Source organism: Rhamphochromis sp. 'chilingali' (assembly GCF_963969265.1).
Source record: "Rhamphochromis sp. 'chilingali' genome assembly, chromosome: 14".
NCBI lineage: Eukaryota > Metazoa > Chordata > Actinopteri > Cichliformes > Cichlidae > Rhamphochromis > Rhamphochromis sp. 'chilingali'.
The window spans coordinates 15,957,717-15,976,243 of NC_137941.1; the positions used below are offsets into that span (position 1 = coordinate 15,957,717).

At 37.8% G+C, this 18,527-nt stretch overlaps 1 protein-coding gene across 2 annotated transcripts in view; it reads right to left on the reverse strand.

Moving 5' to 3' along the window:
- The window catches only part of fign (fidgetin), a 29,465-nt gene extending 11,606 nt beyond the window's left edge, over positions 1-17,859 (reverse strand). The window contains exons 1-2 of one of the 2 annotated variants that reach the window (XM_080902479.1): positions 17,689-17,859; positions 16,807-16,841 (exon numbers count right to left, since the gene is read on the reverse strand). In XM_080902479.1, coding sequence (XP_080758605.1) covers positions 16,807-16,831 — 25 coding nt within the window. In that variant the 5' untranslated portion in view covers positions 16,832-16,841; positions 17,689-17,859. The remainder of the gene's footprint in view (positions 1-16,806; positions 16,842-17,688) is intronic. The other variant, XM_080902480.1, reaches the window with a different exon arrangement.
- Between the last annotated feature and the right edge of the window lie 668 nt (positions 17,860-18,527).

Below are 18,527 nucleotides of genomic sequence, written 5' to 3' on the forward strand. Positions count from 1 at the left end.
ATAAATTAAGTACAAAGATATAAAACACTTCAGTTTGCTTAGAGAAAAACATTTAATGCATCCAGGACATTTAACTTGAAATACTTTATAAAGGCCGGCAATGAGAACTCAAAGAAATTAAAACTTTAATATAATCCCACTAATCAGGATCCAGTTGGTGAAGTAATATATAAATATGGCATCAAGAATACATTTCATATATAAATTAATTATGCCATTGTTATAACTTATGGGACAACAAGTTACAATTCTACAATTCTTTCTCGTATGTGTCCATAGACATCTAATATCAAATTTAGAGGTACAAGATTAGTTAACATTTTCTTAGTTTCGAAATTGCACAAAGACTTCTCTAGGCTTTTTTTTTCTTCATAATTTAGTTTTCTATTGACCTTGTCACTGCTAGTTCCTCCTGGGAAGGGCAGCAAACAGACAGCTTACCTCCTTCACACATAACTACAAAGTCATCTTTTTCTTTGCACCGGCAAAAAGGGCACTTCACCAAAGGCTTAACACACACACAAAATTCATTTTACTCCGTAAGATCTCAGTCCACTCTGTTCAGGCATCCTCACCTACCACAAAGAGTTTGTTGCGCATCATCATCATCATCCCTCACTGGTGTCCCACATGTAATCACTGCCTATCGTGAAAACACATAACCAAACTGCATGTACTATTCCCCCCACCGAGTGACATTGTCTGTGGTGGGCAAAATAACATGTGGCCTTGAATAGGAATTCACCCAAAACAATAAAATCCATCCATTTTCTTGATCGCTTATACAGCTTAGGTTTGTGGGAAGCCTGGAGCCTGTCCTTGCTGTCACAGGCGGGGTACACCCTAGACAGGTCATCGGTCCATTAGAGGCCTAACATAGAGAGACAGACAGCCACACATCTACACACCAACTCACTTGTATTAGCTAGTGTAGAGATGGCTGTCTGCTAAGATTACTTGGAATTAAGACTGTCATTACCAGTAGATTTGAATTAATAAAACTTTCAAATCTAGAATTTTTGTAACTTATCAAAACTATTTTATGTCTGACAATTTCTAAATTGCAAAGTCATGTGGTGCACCAAAGCAAACCCTCTTTCGGACTATTGCTAGGTCCAAGTCTGCATGTTTTGCACCCCTAATCTAATGCACTGGTTGCTTATTAGGTTTTTACATAAGATTATAGGATTACCATTATGAGCCAGGCATGTTAGCTAAATTATCTCAAAAACTGGTGTGGTCTATTTTGCAGAGATATAAACTAGCTGAACAAATGTGAGGCAAACTACTTGTCTTTAAAGTCATACATAATATTTTATTTAAAAAACGGTATTAATGCCAGGCATAAAATTACCATTACAATACTAGTAGACCACCTATTAATAGTCATCACTACAGTAATAGCTTAACCAAAGTGGCCCTAGTAGTTGCAATCACCATTACTGAGGTAGCACTCATTGTATGTTACTAACACTAAAGCAGACATTTAAAAACTACATCTTTCTCTATTGCTGTTATAATTGACAGTAAATTTATCGCTTACAACCAGAGATGGGTAATCTGATTACTTTTTTCAAGTAATGAGTAAAGTAAGGTAAGTAAGTAAAGTACTATTGCAAAAACGGTAATTAGATTACAGTTACTTTCCCGTAGGAATGCTGCGTTACTGCGTTACTAAAACCGTGATTTTTTGCGAGAATGTCTCACGACAGCTGTGTTGGTGACAACAGCTGTGTGCAGATCAACAATGGATCACATATCGATTGTGGGAGAGAGTATGAGCGTGCAGCGTTTAAAGCGTGGAAGTACTGACCTTACTTTGAGTTTCATTCCATAAAAAGTGACAAAAACATTAGCGTCCATCGTGCGTGGGAAAAAAATTCTTTTTACAGCGAAAAAAAAAACGCTAAACTTCCAAGCAAGCACCGAGTGCGCAACAACATAATGGGAAATTCACAGAGAAACTCGCGGATTCTTCAACTGACCGCGGCACACCTGCACCAGGGTAAACCTCCGCCTACCCTAGTCCTGCTTTACAGGTGAAAATAGAGCAACAGGACCGCTGAGTCTTTGACTTTATTTATTTCCTGCTGTGTTTTACTTGCATCTATTTGAAAGAGTGAGTGTAAACACAAAAAATATTTTCTTTTATGTGCTGGAATGTGTAGAAAATAGGTTTAAATGTTAAACTAATTTATTCAAGTCAGAGAATGTTGCATATAATAAAAATTTTTCTTGATGCATAAAGTTAAAAGATTAAAACTGATAAAACAAGTTAAAAAAAGAGACTTTTCCATTTGATTACATTTTGTATGATGGATTATGTAGAAAAAGTAGAATTGGGCTGAAAGATCTATCGCTTTATCACCTCTTCAGGTTGTAAATCGTGTTTTTAAAAAGTAACTAACTAACTAAGTAACTAAGTAATTAATTACTTCTGAAAATAAGTAATCAGTAAAGTAACGGGATTACTTTTTTGCGGAAGTAATCAGTAATTAGTTACTGATTACTTTTTTCAAGTAACTTGACCAACACTGCTTACAACAAAATCACCGGTGTTGTGATTTGGCACTATATAAATAAAACTGAACTGAACTGAACCGAGCTAAGTCTAGACCTTCAAATTTGTCCATTCCATTACTCATTTGGGATCATAACATGGAACAGTGGTTTCTTAATCATGTAACTAGTGGTCTTGTGAGGGCTTTTAACATGAAGCCAGTCAGGATTGTCAAATATTTTGTCTTTACAGCTACATTTCAAACAATCAGTGGTCACTTGATTTCTGCATTACTAAGGCATGTAGAAGAACAAATGGAAGAACACCTTGTACCATCTTTACTTCCATGAAATATTGAAAATCCCAGCAAAACCAGGATTTCAAATTACAGAACCATTTTATATAAGTGCATATGTATCACTTTAACAGCATCAGACAAAGCAACTATTAAAAGGAGCAGGAGTTTGTACTTGATGAGATCTGAGTAAATGGATGGATCAACAAAACGATTAAAGTAGACTGTTGGTTTTTTTCTGCTTTGAACCAGAATTCGAAGCTCCTTTTGAATACATGTTTATTAACGTAACCATAGAAAAGGTCAATAATGTCATCTGATCTGTATTCCCTGCTTACATGGCATGATGACATAATCGTCACATGTTTATCTTTATTCAGTGTAAATCTCTATAATTTTGAAATTCAAATCTAAAAGCGTAATGCATTTTTACTATGTACTCCAAATATTCGCTCTAGGGTAACATGTATTCCACATATTTCTTTGCAATTCAGTAAATCATAGGTTGAGAAAATCTCTGAGCTATCATTTTTTCGTCTAAATGATGCTCATTAAACCATAAGTCTTCAGGCCAAGAAGCCCCTGAGGCTACATCTTCCATTACTACCCTAAGTATAGCTAAATCCACACATATGCTAAACTAACAGCCCTCCATGCACAAGTAAAACTTGTACAGTGAATATAACTAAGACAATTACAGGAGAGAGCCTTCATAGTGTTCTGTAGTGCATAATACTGATGAATACTCAAATGGCTTGTTAGTCAAAAGAACACAGTCATTGAACTCAAGCACTGGGTGAAGCTTGTTTAACCATAGAGCACACATACAGTAGAAGCAGTGATCTTGCAAGCCTATATGAACTTTGCTACTCCACTCCTCAAGGGATCACTTACACACTTCAAAAGAGAAGAGAGGCAGATTGTGACCTTGATACACGAAGGCTCATTGACCAAAAGCTATTCAGTAACATTTTCATTCCCAAACGTCCTGTTACCCCAAGGAACTCCCCAGTCCAAGAGGAACAAGAGTATGGAAAAAAGCAAACAGTAAGGTGTAAATTTGGGTTATTTATTTATTAGCTTGTTTTCTTGTTTCTGTGATTTTTATCACTTGTACTTTAATGTAAGGTATTGAACTGGTCTCGCCGAAAACCTGCTACTTGAATTAGAAAACAACAAGCTAAGCCCCTTTGGAAATTAACAGATTATCTTGTTCACTGGTCCAGTCACAACTGTGATTGCTTTCCACTTCCAAATATTAGGCTTTTAGCCATATTAACCTGGTTAAGACATCAATGCAATGACATTATTAAAAAAAGGTAATTGTTCCCAATGCTGAGGCACAAATCAGAATTGTTTTTTATTTTCCTTTTGATCAAATTCCAAATGACACAATCAGTTGGGGTATTTGAACCATTCATTGGATGGCCGCTGTTTTAAATCGCTAGACTGCCAATGGGGAGCCATCCATTGTTATATATTACTGGTCAAAAAAACCCAAAAAACAAACTAAAAATCAAAACCCTAAAACAAATCAAAAAAGGAGCGACAAAACGTATTTAAATTTGCCCCAAGTCATTCCCTACAGAATTCAGTCTAAAAGCACTTATGGAAAAGGAAATGGCCGTTATTTTTGCATACACTAGAAATCCAAGGCCATCTGTTGTTCTATTTACTATTTCTTACACATTCAAGTGATTAAAAGTTCAAATTGAACTCTAATTGAAAATAGCCAAGTGAACAGAAAAAGGATGTTTGCCTGTAACTGCTGTCAGCCTTTCGCTGAAGCATTCTGAAGCATTCTGTGATATCGACTGCAAGTCTCAAAGAAGGTCACTTCTCCAACACAGGCCAGACAAAAGGTGAAATGAGACAACTGAAGCAATCTTAGGTCAATATGAAATAGAAATCTCTCAGCTATACTGTAATAAAGTTACTGAAGTGAAGTAGTGAAGGGGAACTTTTACAAGGAAAGAGCTGTCCAGGAGATTGGTTCGCCCACTGGCAAACAATGGCTTCTACTGTAAGAGGTGGCATGGTGAGCACAATACCCTGGAAATGCAATAGGACATTTGTTTTTAAAAGTGTGTTTAAATTCAAATGTAATTTGGAAGTTTTATGCAAGTGATGAAAGCAATGCTCTGGGAAAAAAAAGGGTGTAAATCTTTTAATATTCCACTGTAGTGGTTTTAAAGTGACAAACCAAGAATACCTGCTTAGATCAGTTCTTATTGCAGCTGGACCGTAAAAACAAATCCAATGACAGTATAGGAGACGTTTTGTTCAGTGTTTTATACAAATAACTTTAATATGACTGTTATATTTAAATATTAGTAATATTTACAGTGATGTGAGGGAGGATACCAACATCTTTCACTTAACAGCAAACAAATATTGGAACAAGTAAAACATAAAGACACTGACAACTTTATGAAGTACCCATTCCTCCTTATAGAGTTCAGAACTTGAATTGTGAAAAATAAAAGACAGCACAACTATTTTTATCTTCAAGCATATTCAGTTTAGATTATATACACAAACACCTGTTGAGTAAAATGCAGAGACACTGAGTGAACGTGATTTTCAACCTGCCCTTTGATGCACAGTGTTCTCCAACATACTTCCAGAATAAAATTCTATGGCTTGTTCATAACCAGAGTTTTGTAATTTTTCAAGCTGGCCTTGACACGACCTCTTTAAGTAATCCAATGTGAAACAAATGAAAAAGGAAGAACTTTTTTAAAAAAGCAAGTGAAAAAAAATAGTTATTTTTTAAAAATCTGATAATAATTTAGAAAACACCTAAAATCCTTTTGCTGCCAGATCTCTGGATTGTTTCTTATGTGTTAGGGTTTCTCCATAAAGCAGGATCATATTTTGTCAAATCACAATTTTAAATCTTCTTGCTTTATTATAAAAATCAATTTAGAAAAAAAACATTTTGATATAAATTTTGCATGTGACAATAGCAGGATAATATGACCTTTCAACATAAGGTAACGTTATGGAAAACGCATTATAGATTATTGAAAAAGTCCATATTAGCATTCATTTTGTATCTCTGTACAGTACATATCATCATTTAAAATTCCCATTACAATGGTTCTACGGAAATTTCATGACATCAAATGAAGTTCAGCCCTGTAAAACTCAAAATCATGAAATTATTTTATAGGGCTTAGACGTTTGTAATAGGGTTTAAATTCCAGATATCTGTGGTTGGAATAAATGCTTATCTTCTGTATAGATGACTGTTGCAACTATATCCATGCTTAAGAAGGGTAATAGTGTAGTGTACTTTAGTGTAATTCTAATACTTTAATTTTTCCAAAAGCAGAAATGAGTGAGGCAGTATAGTGCAATTGTAAACCAGTGTGAGGAAAGTGGGAGATGGGGAGCCTTCAGAGTGTTTTGACATAAATGAGACATGAATGCAGAAAGGGATGTGAAATGAGAATTATTCCAGAGCATTCCTTAATAGATTATGAAATGAAGGAAAGAAAAAAGGTCAATCTGTGTCACAAAGCAACTGTGAAAAATAAATGAGGTAATTAATAGAAATTGAGAGGTGCGCATTAAAACTATTTCTACATTTTCTTTGTTCGACTAACACTTTTCAAGGGTTATAAATCCATTCCTTGAGAAAGTTCAGAGATGTGAATTATACACTACAATGCGTTAAGTATCACAAACAGGATAAACAGGCACAAAGATCTCCAGCATTTCATTATGTCGACTTAATACGCGGTTCTTTATACCGTTTAAAATAATGATTGTTCCGCATTGTGCTGTATTCGCATGTTCAGAGTTCAAGCAATTTAAAGCTAATTAATTAGACACAATTCTATTAAGAAACAAATCCCACTCATCAATATACACAACCTAGGGTCACCCATTGCCCAAATGTGAATTGGGTCTTGGACCACATGGACTAGAGAATAGCACAATAGCACTATTAGACCTCACAATAAACAGTTTGGCATGGATATATTCGATGGAGCACGAACTCATCAGTGCTGATGGATTTTACTTCCCTTGACAGAAAGCAGGACCGTCGCTTGGAAATATAGCTTTCTCTTCAATGGTCACTGTAAGAAAATTGGTGAGGAGTTTGATATCCAAGCTAACAAATGGTCGTGTCTTACTATATACATAACACAGCAGCACTGTGCTTTATGTTATTCATCATCAAATATTGAAAGACAACTGTTCGTCCCTCTGCGATTGTAAACATGTGCTAAGATTCTTCCTGCAATGTGCCAAACTACACAAAGCGTATTAAATTTAAAAAGAAAGAAATGAATTAATTCATTGAATTAATGTTAATTAATGTTAATTAATTTACACATATTGTTATAATGTGTCTGAATTTAGTAAAGATGGGTGACTAAAAGGCTTTTCAAAAAATACTGAGGATATATTCAATAATCTGCGTGATGTTGTGTCTTACATGGGGCGATCGTGGCTCAAAGAGTTCCCGGTTCGTCTTGTAACCGGAAGGTTGCCGGTTCGAGCCCTGGCTCGGACAGTCTCGGTCGTTGTGTCCTTGGGTAAGACACTTCACCTACCGCCTACTGGTGATGGCCAGAGGAGCCGATGGCGCGATATGGCAGCCTCGCTTCTGTCAGTCTGCCCCAGGGCAGCTGTGGCTACAACTGTAGTTTGCCTCCACCAGTGAGTGAATGAATAGTGGAATTGTACAGCGCTTTGAGGGCCCCGAAAAGTGCTATATAAAATGCAATCCATTATTATTACGTCTTCTGTTCTTAAGTTTTTCTTAACAACTATTGTGCCCTAAATTTTAATTAATCTGATTTATGTTGATACAGCCAAAAAAAACCCTGAACAAACAAGCAAACACCAAAAAAACAGCTTTGATTGTTAAATGTTCTCTGCTTTTGCCCATCGCCCATGTGCTGCTTGTTCTATTACAATGAATGTTTGAAAGAGGAAAGTAGGCACAAGTCCTTCTGGCAGAAATGTGCAATAAAAAAACATTTACTCCTCTGTTTATTTGTTTTATTTTTGTTTTATTTTTTTTCCTTTTTTCCAGGTTTATGTGTGGATAGTTAAATAAATCTGCCTCTGGCTAGTATGAGCTCCCATGATGAATGGTGCACAGAGTGAACATACAGTAAAGTATACCGGTCCACTTTGTAGAAGGCAGATTGTACAGCCGTGCTCATTTGGGTATGCATGAAATAACAATACTCTACTGGGAGCATTCTAACTTTCAAACACTTGGGGTCAACTACACGAGCAGATTCCACATGTGCAGCCTGTGGCCACTGAGGTCTGGAATCTACCTCCCTCCTGGCTGGGTGACGTTGCATGTTCTATTTCAAGACCGAGGGTTGAAGTGAGGCTGCAGGGAGTGTAACACTGACCCATATGACCTGTGGCCTAGAAAAGCTGCCTGAAGCTCTGCACACTAAAAACTCCTCACTCCTTTGCTACAGCTTTTCAAAGGCAAACAAAACCTTTGCACATAGCATGTGTCTTTTCATGCCAAATGATTTGCATCCTTTTTATTCACATCTTTGAACTGTTGTCACTGTATTCCGCGCTGTTGTGGAGCCTGATGCTCACTCTCTGAGGTCTCAAGTGGGAAGAAAGAAAGGAAGCCAAAGCAAAACTGCTTTACTTTCAGGCTCAGTGTCTACAGGCCACATGTCTCCAGTCATCTGTCACTAGTTTACATACATACTATGACACTTCCTCTCTCTGTGGGAACCCGTTGTCACCACTTGGCCGCCAGCAGAGGCTGACTGGGTGCTAGATGGGTCTCCCCCAGGTACCTCTAGGGAGCCACATTAGACCTAACTGACAGACTGACAGGCGCGTGCGCACACATACACACACACATGCACACACACACACGCATACACACACACACAGTCCATCCCTTGCCCAAAACACTCCCTCCTCCTACAGTACACCAGCTCGCATGCTCCCAAGGCATGGCACACTTTGCATGAAGCAGTGACTTTGCTTTACATCAATTTTTTCAGACATAAAATTATTTTTTCACCCCTCTAGCCTCTCCATGCTACATGGAAGTTTTGAAATGAATAATGGAAACAACAGAGCTGAAGACTCATGGGATCCATTTAAAGATGTGGGAGAGGCGATGCAGTCAGGGGCTTGTGCTGCAGAAACATCACGCTCCAAGTAAATGAATTTACTATTGTTCCGTACCATATAGAAATGCTGCGTGCAGGTCGAATAAAGCCAACAATGATATAATAATATATTTTCCTTCCAAAGGACAACATTAGAGTAAATATATATTAATAAAAACACTTCAAACTTATATTTCAACCAAGTAAAAAGATAATCTGTGACTTGGATACAGTGCAGCAAACGTCGTCTAAAAGTATGAAACCATTCTGCTGTCTACAGTTACAAGACTATACTACAAGCAGGTATCACAAACAGAACACAAGGTTTTCTTTACTGACAGCAACATCCTAGACAGACAAATGGACAAATGGCTTGATTTCCGTTGCGAAAGTGGGAGTTTCAACTATGTTTAGCTATTCTCAGCGAAACCTTCGTTTGCCATTTCCACCTTGCCTCCCCAGATACTTGCGGTGGATGTGAGCAAGCGAGTGTGGGGCAGTCCACTATAACAGCTATTTTAGAGCATGCAAAGTCAACACGACTCCCTGAGGTGATTTCCTGATAATGAACACAAAAGAGGTGTCAGCCCTCATAAAGCTCAGTGATGATGCTGAACTCTCGAACGTTCATTTCTTGCGCTCCTTCGTCTCCTGATTTAAATTAATCTAATACCAGGCGGACTCTAAGAGGGACTGTCAAATAGGCCATATGCATGACAACAAGGCTTTCCGGGACTATTCACTTAAGAGTTAGAAACAGCTTTATGAATTTAACTTATCTACATTTATTATTAAACAATAGTCACACAACGAGTATTTTTTTTTCTTTCTTTCCCCACGTATCCAGTCTTCCCGATTTACTTCTGCGCAGACTGCTGTGGTCACACTACAGTGTCACTGCAGACACCTGCTGCCTTTGCCGCAGCCTGACACCTTAAACCTTCATGGCAGCATATACTCAACCTTCTATCCCCCCTTCCCCTTCCCTCCACTCATCCTCATCTCCCTCCTCTCCACATCATCAGGCAAACTTCAACGCACGCTCTCGACCCTGGCACTCAAGGCTCCCTCTGCTAGCTCCTGGCACAATGCCAGCCCGGCAGTCACCGGACTCCACGGAGGATGAATGAGTCGCTAAGAACTTTAAGGAAACCACTGATAGCTCACATCTCATCTGATCATCGTTTTAGCTAAATGCCTCAAATTGATATCTGAGACAATTAGCCTCAGGTGTGATGAAAAGGGGATGAAAAAAAAAACCAGTAAAAAAGATGAACTCTTATATTCAGAGCTAATGTGTGCATGCTCTTGAATATAATTTTTGAAGTTTATACAAGGATGTGTTCCAGTCTATGAATTATAACACTATTATATTGTCATTATGACGATTGCAAAGTAAAATGGTTTTGACACATTGTTAGTCTGTGAGAGAAATTTATTTAAAATGACTTAAAAAAAAAAGAAATCCAAATTAAATTTAGAGCAAGCTACATTTAGAATCACAGTAGCAGGATCAAAGCCAGTCAGCTGTTATCACAATTAAATATTGATTAGGACAAGCCAACACCAAGACAAATGTGACAATTTACATAAAAGAAGTAGGGTATTTACCACTAGGAATAACCTATAATGAGTCTGACAAACGTGGTGAAATGAAATAGTATTTAAGGTTGTCTAGTTGCATGGGCTTTCAGTGAAATCAGTAGAATGATGGCCTCGATTACCAGTTTAATCAGACACTGGTTTGTGAGAACACAAGTGGAATTTCAATACAGCAAAAATATTGAGTTTTTTTCTTATCCTCTAGTGAAAGGCTTGCTCCTCTTTCACAATAAAAAAACCTCCCCAACAGCAAGCACAAAAAAGAAAACACCTTGGAAGAAGGACAGGAACAAACACCACTCTTCACCAAGGTTATTCAGTGATAAGCAACAGTACTCAGGCATACAATGACAGCTCAGAGTGCCAGCTATTTTCAAAAGTCATAGAATTGTAGATTTTGTTAATCATACTCCTTAAGTGTTGGGTATTCACTGCCTCTGAGTAGCAGTAAATTATCTGGCTAAAGAAATAAATTAAAGTTATGGAAGCAGATTCAGTCATAAGGACATAATGTTGTTATTTCTCAGAGAGGAATAACATCCTCGAACTGTCATCTAGAGTTGTCTGCTGCCTCTTCATTCAGACCTTGCTCATAAAGCACCTGAATGACATTCTCAGTCAATCAATTATATTTTGTATTAGGGCTGAACGATATATCGCATTTGCGATAATATCGCGACATGATCAAGTGCAATTTTCTAACCGCAAAGGCTGCGATTATACTCTGGACATGTCCAAATTCATGGGCTGCATCCTCCTGAGGCCGCATTTGTAGACCGATTACGTCACAGCGACGCGCCGAAGGCTGTCCAAATTACTACCATATCCCAGAATTCATAGCGCGGCCCAGCCAAACTCCAGTTTCCAGCAATGGCGGCCGCTACTAAGTTTTAAAATTACTCATACTAATCTTTCAGGGTCACAAAATAAACTTTTAACATATTTTCAGGCGAGAAAGTAGTTGTGTAAACATCAAATATCTGCTCGGTTTATCAAGATATCCCATATTTGCAAAAGTGCTTCGACGTTTTCAGAGGCGTCTGCTACCCACCAGCTCGACAGCTAGCCGGGAGCTCGAGGGTTACTGATGCGGCCGAGAACGGCACAACTCCCGGCACATCATTTTCAGATCACCGCGGAGTTTCGCTGCTCGGGTTAAACGTAATATATAAGTCACTTAGACAACCTAAAAATGTTATTGTTGGGCTTTTTTCAGTGTTTTGTTTGTTCGTGAGTAAATCGGTTTGGCTGAGATTAAAGTTATTAGATTAGATAAAATAAAACTTTATTAATCCCCCGGGTGGGTTCCTCCTTGGTTTTCACACAGCTGACTAAACGTCAAACAGAAAACTTATTAAACAGAAGTATGAGACAGTCGAGAATTTACACCAGTGTCTGGTTATATTTTAGATAGCAAGGAGCAGACGGCCGAGTTTATTAAACTCCGCCGAGACAGCGGTGACGCTAATCAGAACTAGACCGTCCAATTTCACGCCTTTAAATTTTAAAGGCGTGTTTGTGTGTGTGTTTATACAATTGCTATTATGTTTGCACTTTATGTGTAATGTTACTGACTGCAGAGATCAGTAAGATGTGTGTATTTTTTATTTATTAGTTTTATTTATTTAATATTATTTTTTAATTGAATGACTGTCTAGTAGTTCACAGATGTCGAAAAACTGAGTGTGGTAAAGCCACTGATTTTTTTTATGTATATTTCTGCAATCTGCACATTGTACTGACTTTCATTTTAATGTTTACACCAGGGTTCCTTGTCAGCACTTTATGCTCAGATGTTTGTAAGCTAAAAATAAACTATTGTGTATGTTCAAATATACTGTTGTGATTGAAGAAGTTAAATAAAAATGTCAGTCATCAATTCATGCATCACCTCATGTCATCATAACAGAGGTCTGTCTTCCAGGAAAGAACAGTTTAAAATTAATGTAATATAGTATTGGCCATACTATATGATGTATTGCTTGTCTTTGTTTAATAATACAGAAGACAAAGACCTTAAAAAATAATCGCATATCGCATCGCAATATTGGGGCAAAAAATCGCAATTAGATTATTTTCCATAATCGTTCAGCCCTATTTTGTATTATAAATGTAATTATAAAATGCTTGAGAGATGTAAAGAAAGCTACATTAACAGATGAAAAACACGGGAAAGCAACAGTTCTCTTTGCAAGACGCAGACACTATTCAGAAAGAGCCACAAAACAGTCTGGGCAGAAACCAAATCTTTTTGGTCGGTTAGAAATAAAGAATTTTGCATGACTAATTAAAATGTAAACAGTGTAATGAGGACATCAGTGATTTAGGCAAACGTCTCTGTGGCTGCCACTGGGGGTATGATAATTACAGAGGCAAATCTATGAATGCACATGAATCTCCTACAAGTCCAGATTAAAAGCCTTAGTGCTAAACCTAGTTTAGTACACCTGGGAATTGTCTATTCTAGCCAATCCCCAACAGGCGCTGAACTGCCTTCTCTTCTTATGAGTGTAGAGACACCTCATGTGAAGGAGATGAAACAAAGCCCTTGTTTCAGTGTGCTGGAAATGAGAAGAACAAGGACTTTAAGGCAACAAATGCTATACTGTGTAAATAAGATGCCTGGCAATGAGGGCCTAGACAAACCTGCCCCTGCAACGTACCCTATGAAAGTGTTGCCATTATAATTAGCCATTTGCTGAATCCTAAGCTCTGTAATCATATTATGCTTTATGGTATGGATCGTAATGATATTATAGCATGTTTATGCAAGGACCAGTGTCTTTAAAGATAGAACAGGGCACCGTGTCCATCCTCAAACTGGTCCTCAACATACACAAAGAAAAACAGGCTGGCTGACCTGCAAGCACACAGACACACAAAAGCGCCACTGCACATTTTTTTTTGACTGAAAAAATAAAACAAACTGCAATAAACAAAGGAACTCTAAAGGGCCGTTTAAATTACAGACAGTAGTAAAGCAGACTCTGAATATCTGTTCGCTTCTTTAATATAAAGCCAGCATTGTTTTATCAATTACTACCTGTTAAACTAAATTAATGTCAGAGTATTTTGTTAGAATTAGAAAAAAATGTGACAGGCCCGCAGCTAAGAGACATATGAAGGGTAAGTACAAGCAGCCAATAGTAGGCACATGCATTTTAGAAAATGTCTATGCCATATGCTGTCACTCACAGGGAAAAAAAACAAGTCTGAGCAGACAGTCACTGTGTCTAAATGAGATGGTAGGAGGAGGAGGAGGGAAGAGAGAGGGAGGATGTCAAGGATTCACGGTCCTTCATCTTTGCAGTAGAGCAAACACGTCCCTCAGTATAGCAACAGACAGCTGCCTCCACCTTCTAATGCAGTCCAACTTAAATCACTGCAAGAATTGTCAGTGCAGAGTGAAACACACACAGATAACATAGCAAGCTGCCATAAGGGAAACGACAGAGATGTGGATACAAGTGAGGAGACGAACAGAGAAAGAAACAAAGAGAGAGGAGGGGGAACATGTTAAAGATTGGAGGGGTTTTTTTTCTGTCCCTTTGGCTTGAGTCTTACTCCGTTGGGGGACTCCCTTGCTTTTTATATGAAAAACAGGAAAGACACCACTTAACATATTTTCTGAAAGATGACAATCCTGCACTGATCTGGTACAACACACTGTAGTCAAGGGGCTGAATGGGATTTCATCTAGTTACCGACAAATAGATCAGTCTGTAAAGATGAGCATTTCATCTATTTACAAAAGCCCTGCAAACATCCCACGGGGTGTTTACAGAGAGTCAGCTCAAGGTATTCAGGGGCTGGCTTTAATTGTTGTGATTAGTACATATATAAAGTGTCAGTTCCACCACACACCACTTCCCTAAGGTAATAGTTTAAACCGTGCTGTCAATTTTAGTGATCACTAGTAATGTTACACACTTTAGATTATAGACAGAACATTTAGAGATTTAGAGAAGCTAAATTGATTCACAAGGACAAGATGCATTCACAAGATGCACAGTCATAATTATTTTTTGCTTCATGTTTGTGTACTTATATTACTTAATTATAGATGTACTCAACAAGAAATCAAGAAATCACCTGTTGTTTTAATTTGTTTACACTGTGTTTCAGGAAACCTGTTTAGATTTATGTGACGCTATTAGCACATATAAAGAAGCAGCAGTAAAATAAGCAAGAAAAAAAAGTGAAATATCCAAATTGTTTTTAAAGTATGATTAAAAAACCCAAACATTTTATTACATTGCACTGCAGTGTGGAAAAGAAATGGATTTCTTTGACCACCATTAGCAAGGAATCCCTTTGTCAATATTTCTATATCCTTCTGCCATAAAGTACATGCAGTTTTTTTTAGTTTACTTCATGCAACTTCTTGTTATTCTTTGCACTCACTCTTAAAAGTGTGAACATGTGTGACATAAGGCAAAGTAGGTGATGAAAACAGGAGTCAAAACTGAGACTTGTGTCAAATAGCAGCTTAGGTTGTTATCATAAGTGCTATCCTATCAGAAATAAACAGAGCTGTCAGCTTCTTTTCCATGCACAACAGAGGTGTCGGGGGTTAAGTAAGGATCTGCAAGAATCGGCTAACACGCTGCAGGAGCTCATACATGGAACCCTTCCAGGGTTTGAATCCTGATAAGTATGCTCAGGGTGAGTAAGAAGGCTATTTAGTGTGTACAAATACTGTAAATTTATCAAGATAAAACCATAAACCCACCTCTGAAGTCATAATAGCCACAAAAATTATACTGTAGGTGTAAACCTCCAGGAAAATGCATGCGTTGCGATATATATATATATATATATTTAAATTGTCAGTTAAATTACACAAGTCTATCATTTGAAATCATACATTTAAAGATCGTATACACTGTACATGACATTTAGATTACAAGCTCTGGCTACAGATTAAATAAAATATATTTTTTAATGTTTAAAACTAAGTGTCAGCCAGTGTGCATGTCAGAGAAGCTCAGACCAAAAGTCTGCAATAAAAATACCTACCACACATGGGGTATAAATATGAAAAACATTTTTTTTTAAAATCAAACCGACAAAATTAATACCCACTTAAAAAAAAACACATTACAACCAAACACTCAAACATAATGAACGTGGCGGTAATGTACATTTTTTCCACTGAGTGACAGATGCTGGAATGCTGTTATTTTTGAAGAGGAATGAAAACATACTTCAGCTCACTGCTGATGATGTTAATTTCCTCTCAAAGCAAAACATGCAAATGAAATGTGCGAACACAATTAAGTAAATTGTTCTATGGAGGTGGAAAAGGTTCACTTAGGACAAAGTGTTTGCAAAAGAGAGAAAGCACACAACTTGTTACTTCACTGACTTTGCGTTCATTTACTGGCTTTTCACGAATCATTTCCACTTTATCATAAATGACAGCATTTTTTTATACGTTGCTTGTGAACTAATTTGTGAGGAAATACGATATTGTTTCACCTGTAGGTCTTTCTGGATTGTGACAGCTAAAGATAAAAGCAGTGTGTGTTTTCCTTAAACTTGGGTTACTTGGGTTATCTCATCAGGTATTTTGTAATGTTGAAACAAGACAGCAAGCTTGTATTACCAGTAGTTTTGTTGTATAAATTATTTTAGATCATGCTTCATAACTATAGTATATTTGTGATGCAACCTGATTACTGTAGAACCATGACAATATATTTATGTTCTAACAACTCTGAAGACACCCATTAATTCAAAGCCATGTCATAAATCTGAAAATAAACTATGTTTAAAAAATGCAATTTTCTAGATGGGCAAATATTTCTATTTATGGTTAAACTATACTATAAAATCAGACTCCATATAAGAATTGCTGGTAGGTTTGAAATGAGAGCTCTTAATACTAATTTGTAACCCTAACAAAAGAAGTCATATTGTTAGAGTTATGCATGCAAGGAAATGAAAGCAGGGAAAGGACAAAGAAAAATGAAAACTGGACATCAAGTATGTCAATTACAGAAACCAAACCAATTAAAATGGGGGCAAATTTCTTAACCTACACAAGGCACTTTGAACTTAATTGATAATGCCACTTGTACAAAATTAATATCACGATGTACCCTCGTCTATGAGCTACAATCATTAAATTATTTAACCTAAATCAAGTAAACTTCTGTAGATGAACCAGGCATGCACAAAGAAAAACACACACACACACACACACATTTACTGCAATGGAAGCCTTTTTTCAAATATGACAATTAAAAATAATAATATTAAAGATAATTACAAATTGAACATACCATATATACTGGTGCTAGTGATCATGTCTTCAAGCCTAAAAACAAGAGGAGAGGGAAAACAGCAGAAACGGAATTTTCACGAGGAGGAATTCCAAAGGTTGCTTCTCATTACAGCCACTTTTTGCTCAGCTATCGGATTTCACAACTTTCAAAACGCACGGTCCCCTTTTCTTCCTGTAGGTATTCATTTAGAGCGTATAATTAAGAATAATAAAAACGAAGAAGAACGCATCGTGCGACTCATATTTTTCGAAGCAAAAAAAAAAGAAAAGAAAAAAAGAAAAAGCCCTGGAAGGAGACGCAAAAGCCACACAGGCGCGGCTGGAGGCTGTCACTTCTTGCGCGAGTTGAAACAAGAGAATAGGAAGCATGTGAGAGACTGTGGATGACACAAAACACACATTCTTCATGCCGCCCATTAGAGGAAGAGGCTAAACCAGCGTGATGCCCCCTCCCTTTACTTTTAAAATAGATTACTTGCCAGCAGTTGTCCCACTAAGCGCGCAATGACAACCCATCTATTAACCACCCGCCTGCGGTTATCGCGGCAAGTTTTATTCAGGCTGACATGCAAAAACTTCTCGTTGCAGGGAAGTTATTTTGGAGACTGGATTCAGCCGTGCGTGTAACCTTCGCTTCACACAACGGAGTGTTGCACGTTAATTGTAAAGTCCCTTTCCAACTTCATAATCTTCTTTTGGTATTTTCTAAAGCAGCGGCCGGTAATTTTGATTCGAAGAACGCAGAATGATTGGCCACAGACTGCGCTGCAGCTCTGTGACGCGCGACACCGTCTCTCTCGCTGCGAGCATTTGTGCGTGCAGAGCTGCTCCGTTTCTCTTTTTAATTGTTCGCATCACTGAGAGACATAACAGGACTTACCTGTGTAGGTGACAGGGCAGCGTCAGGGTTTATAGTACCATCGATCCAGTGAGTGTGCAGATGAATGGCTCGCTGGGGTTAAGCGTGGCTGCTCACGATTTGAAACCATTCCAAGTTAGTGAGGTGAAGACTGACCACAGCCTCTGCCATGTTGGAATTCCAAACCCTGGACAGCTGCTCCACTAACTGAAGGCAGTACGCTGCACACTGCGCATGTTCTGTCCGGCGAGAGCCAAATTCAAAGAGAATGAGCCTTAATGAGCAGCAGTTCACTTGTAGCCTATCATGGCAAAAATTTTGCTCTGGGGCAATTTGACGTATTAACTATCTAATTATACTTCTGCAAGCGCTGCTGAGAACTCGTTGGCACTGTGTATGTGTGCTGCTGTAAACACTCTTCTGAGCCACATGTGTATTTGCACATTTATTCAACTGTAGGTATGATGCGTAATTCGTTTGGCTTTGCATACATTTTACATATACAGAGTCAACAATGAGAATGAAAAGCATCTGTTGTTTTCCAGGTCATACACCAAGCGTATCAGCTGCTTTTTCTGCCATTGTTGATCCAAATGATGGCATGAATAATGTGAATAACCACATGCAGTGCATCAACAGTGCACTGGTTTAGGGTAAGAAAATATTAAGCAATACGTAGACATATGCATGTTTGCTGGGAGTACGAATTTACAGCGAGCAGCAGGTAGTTAGACACTGTAGTCTATGCAAAGTGCCTTGCAACCTCACACTGAAAAGAAGACTGGAAACCAGTGCATCAAGCCTAGAAGAAATCACATCTTTACCCTTCACATAACCCCCCATAAAACTGAAATTCATTT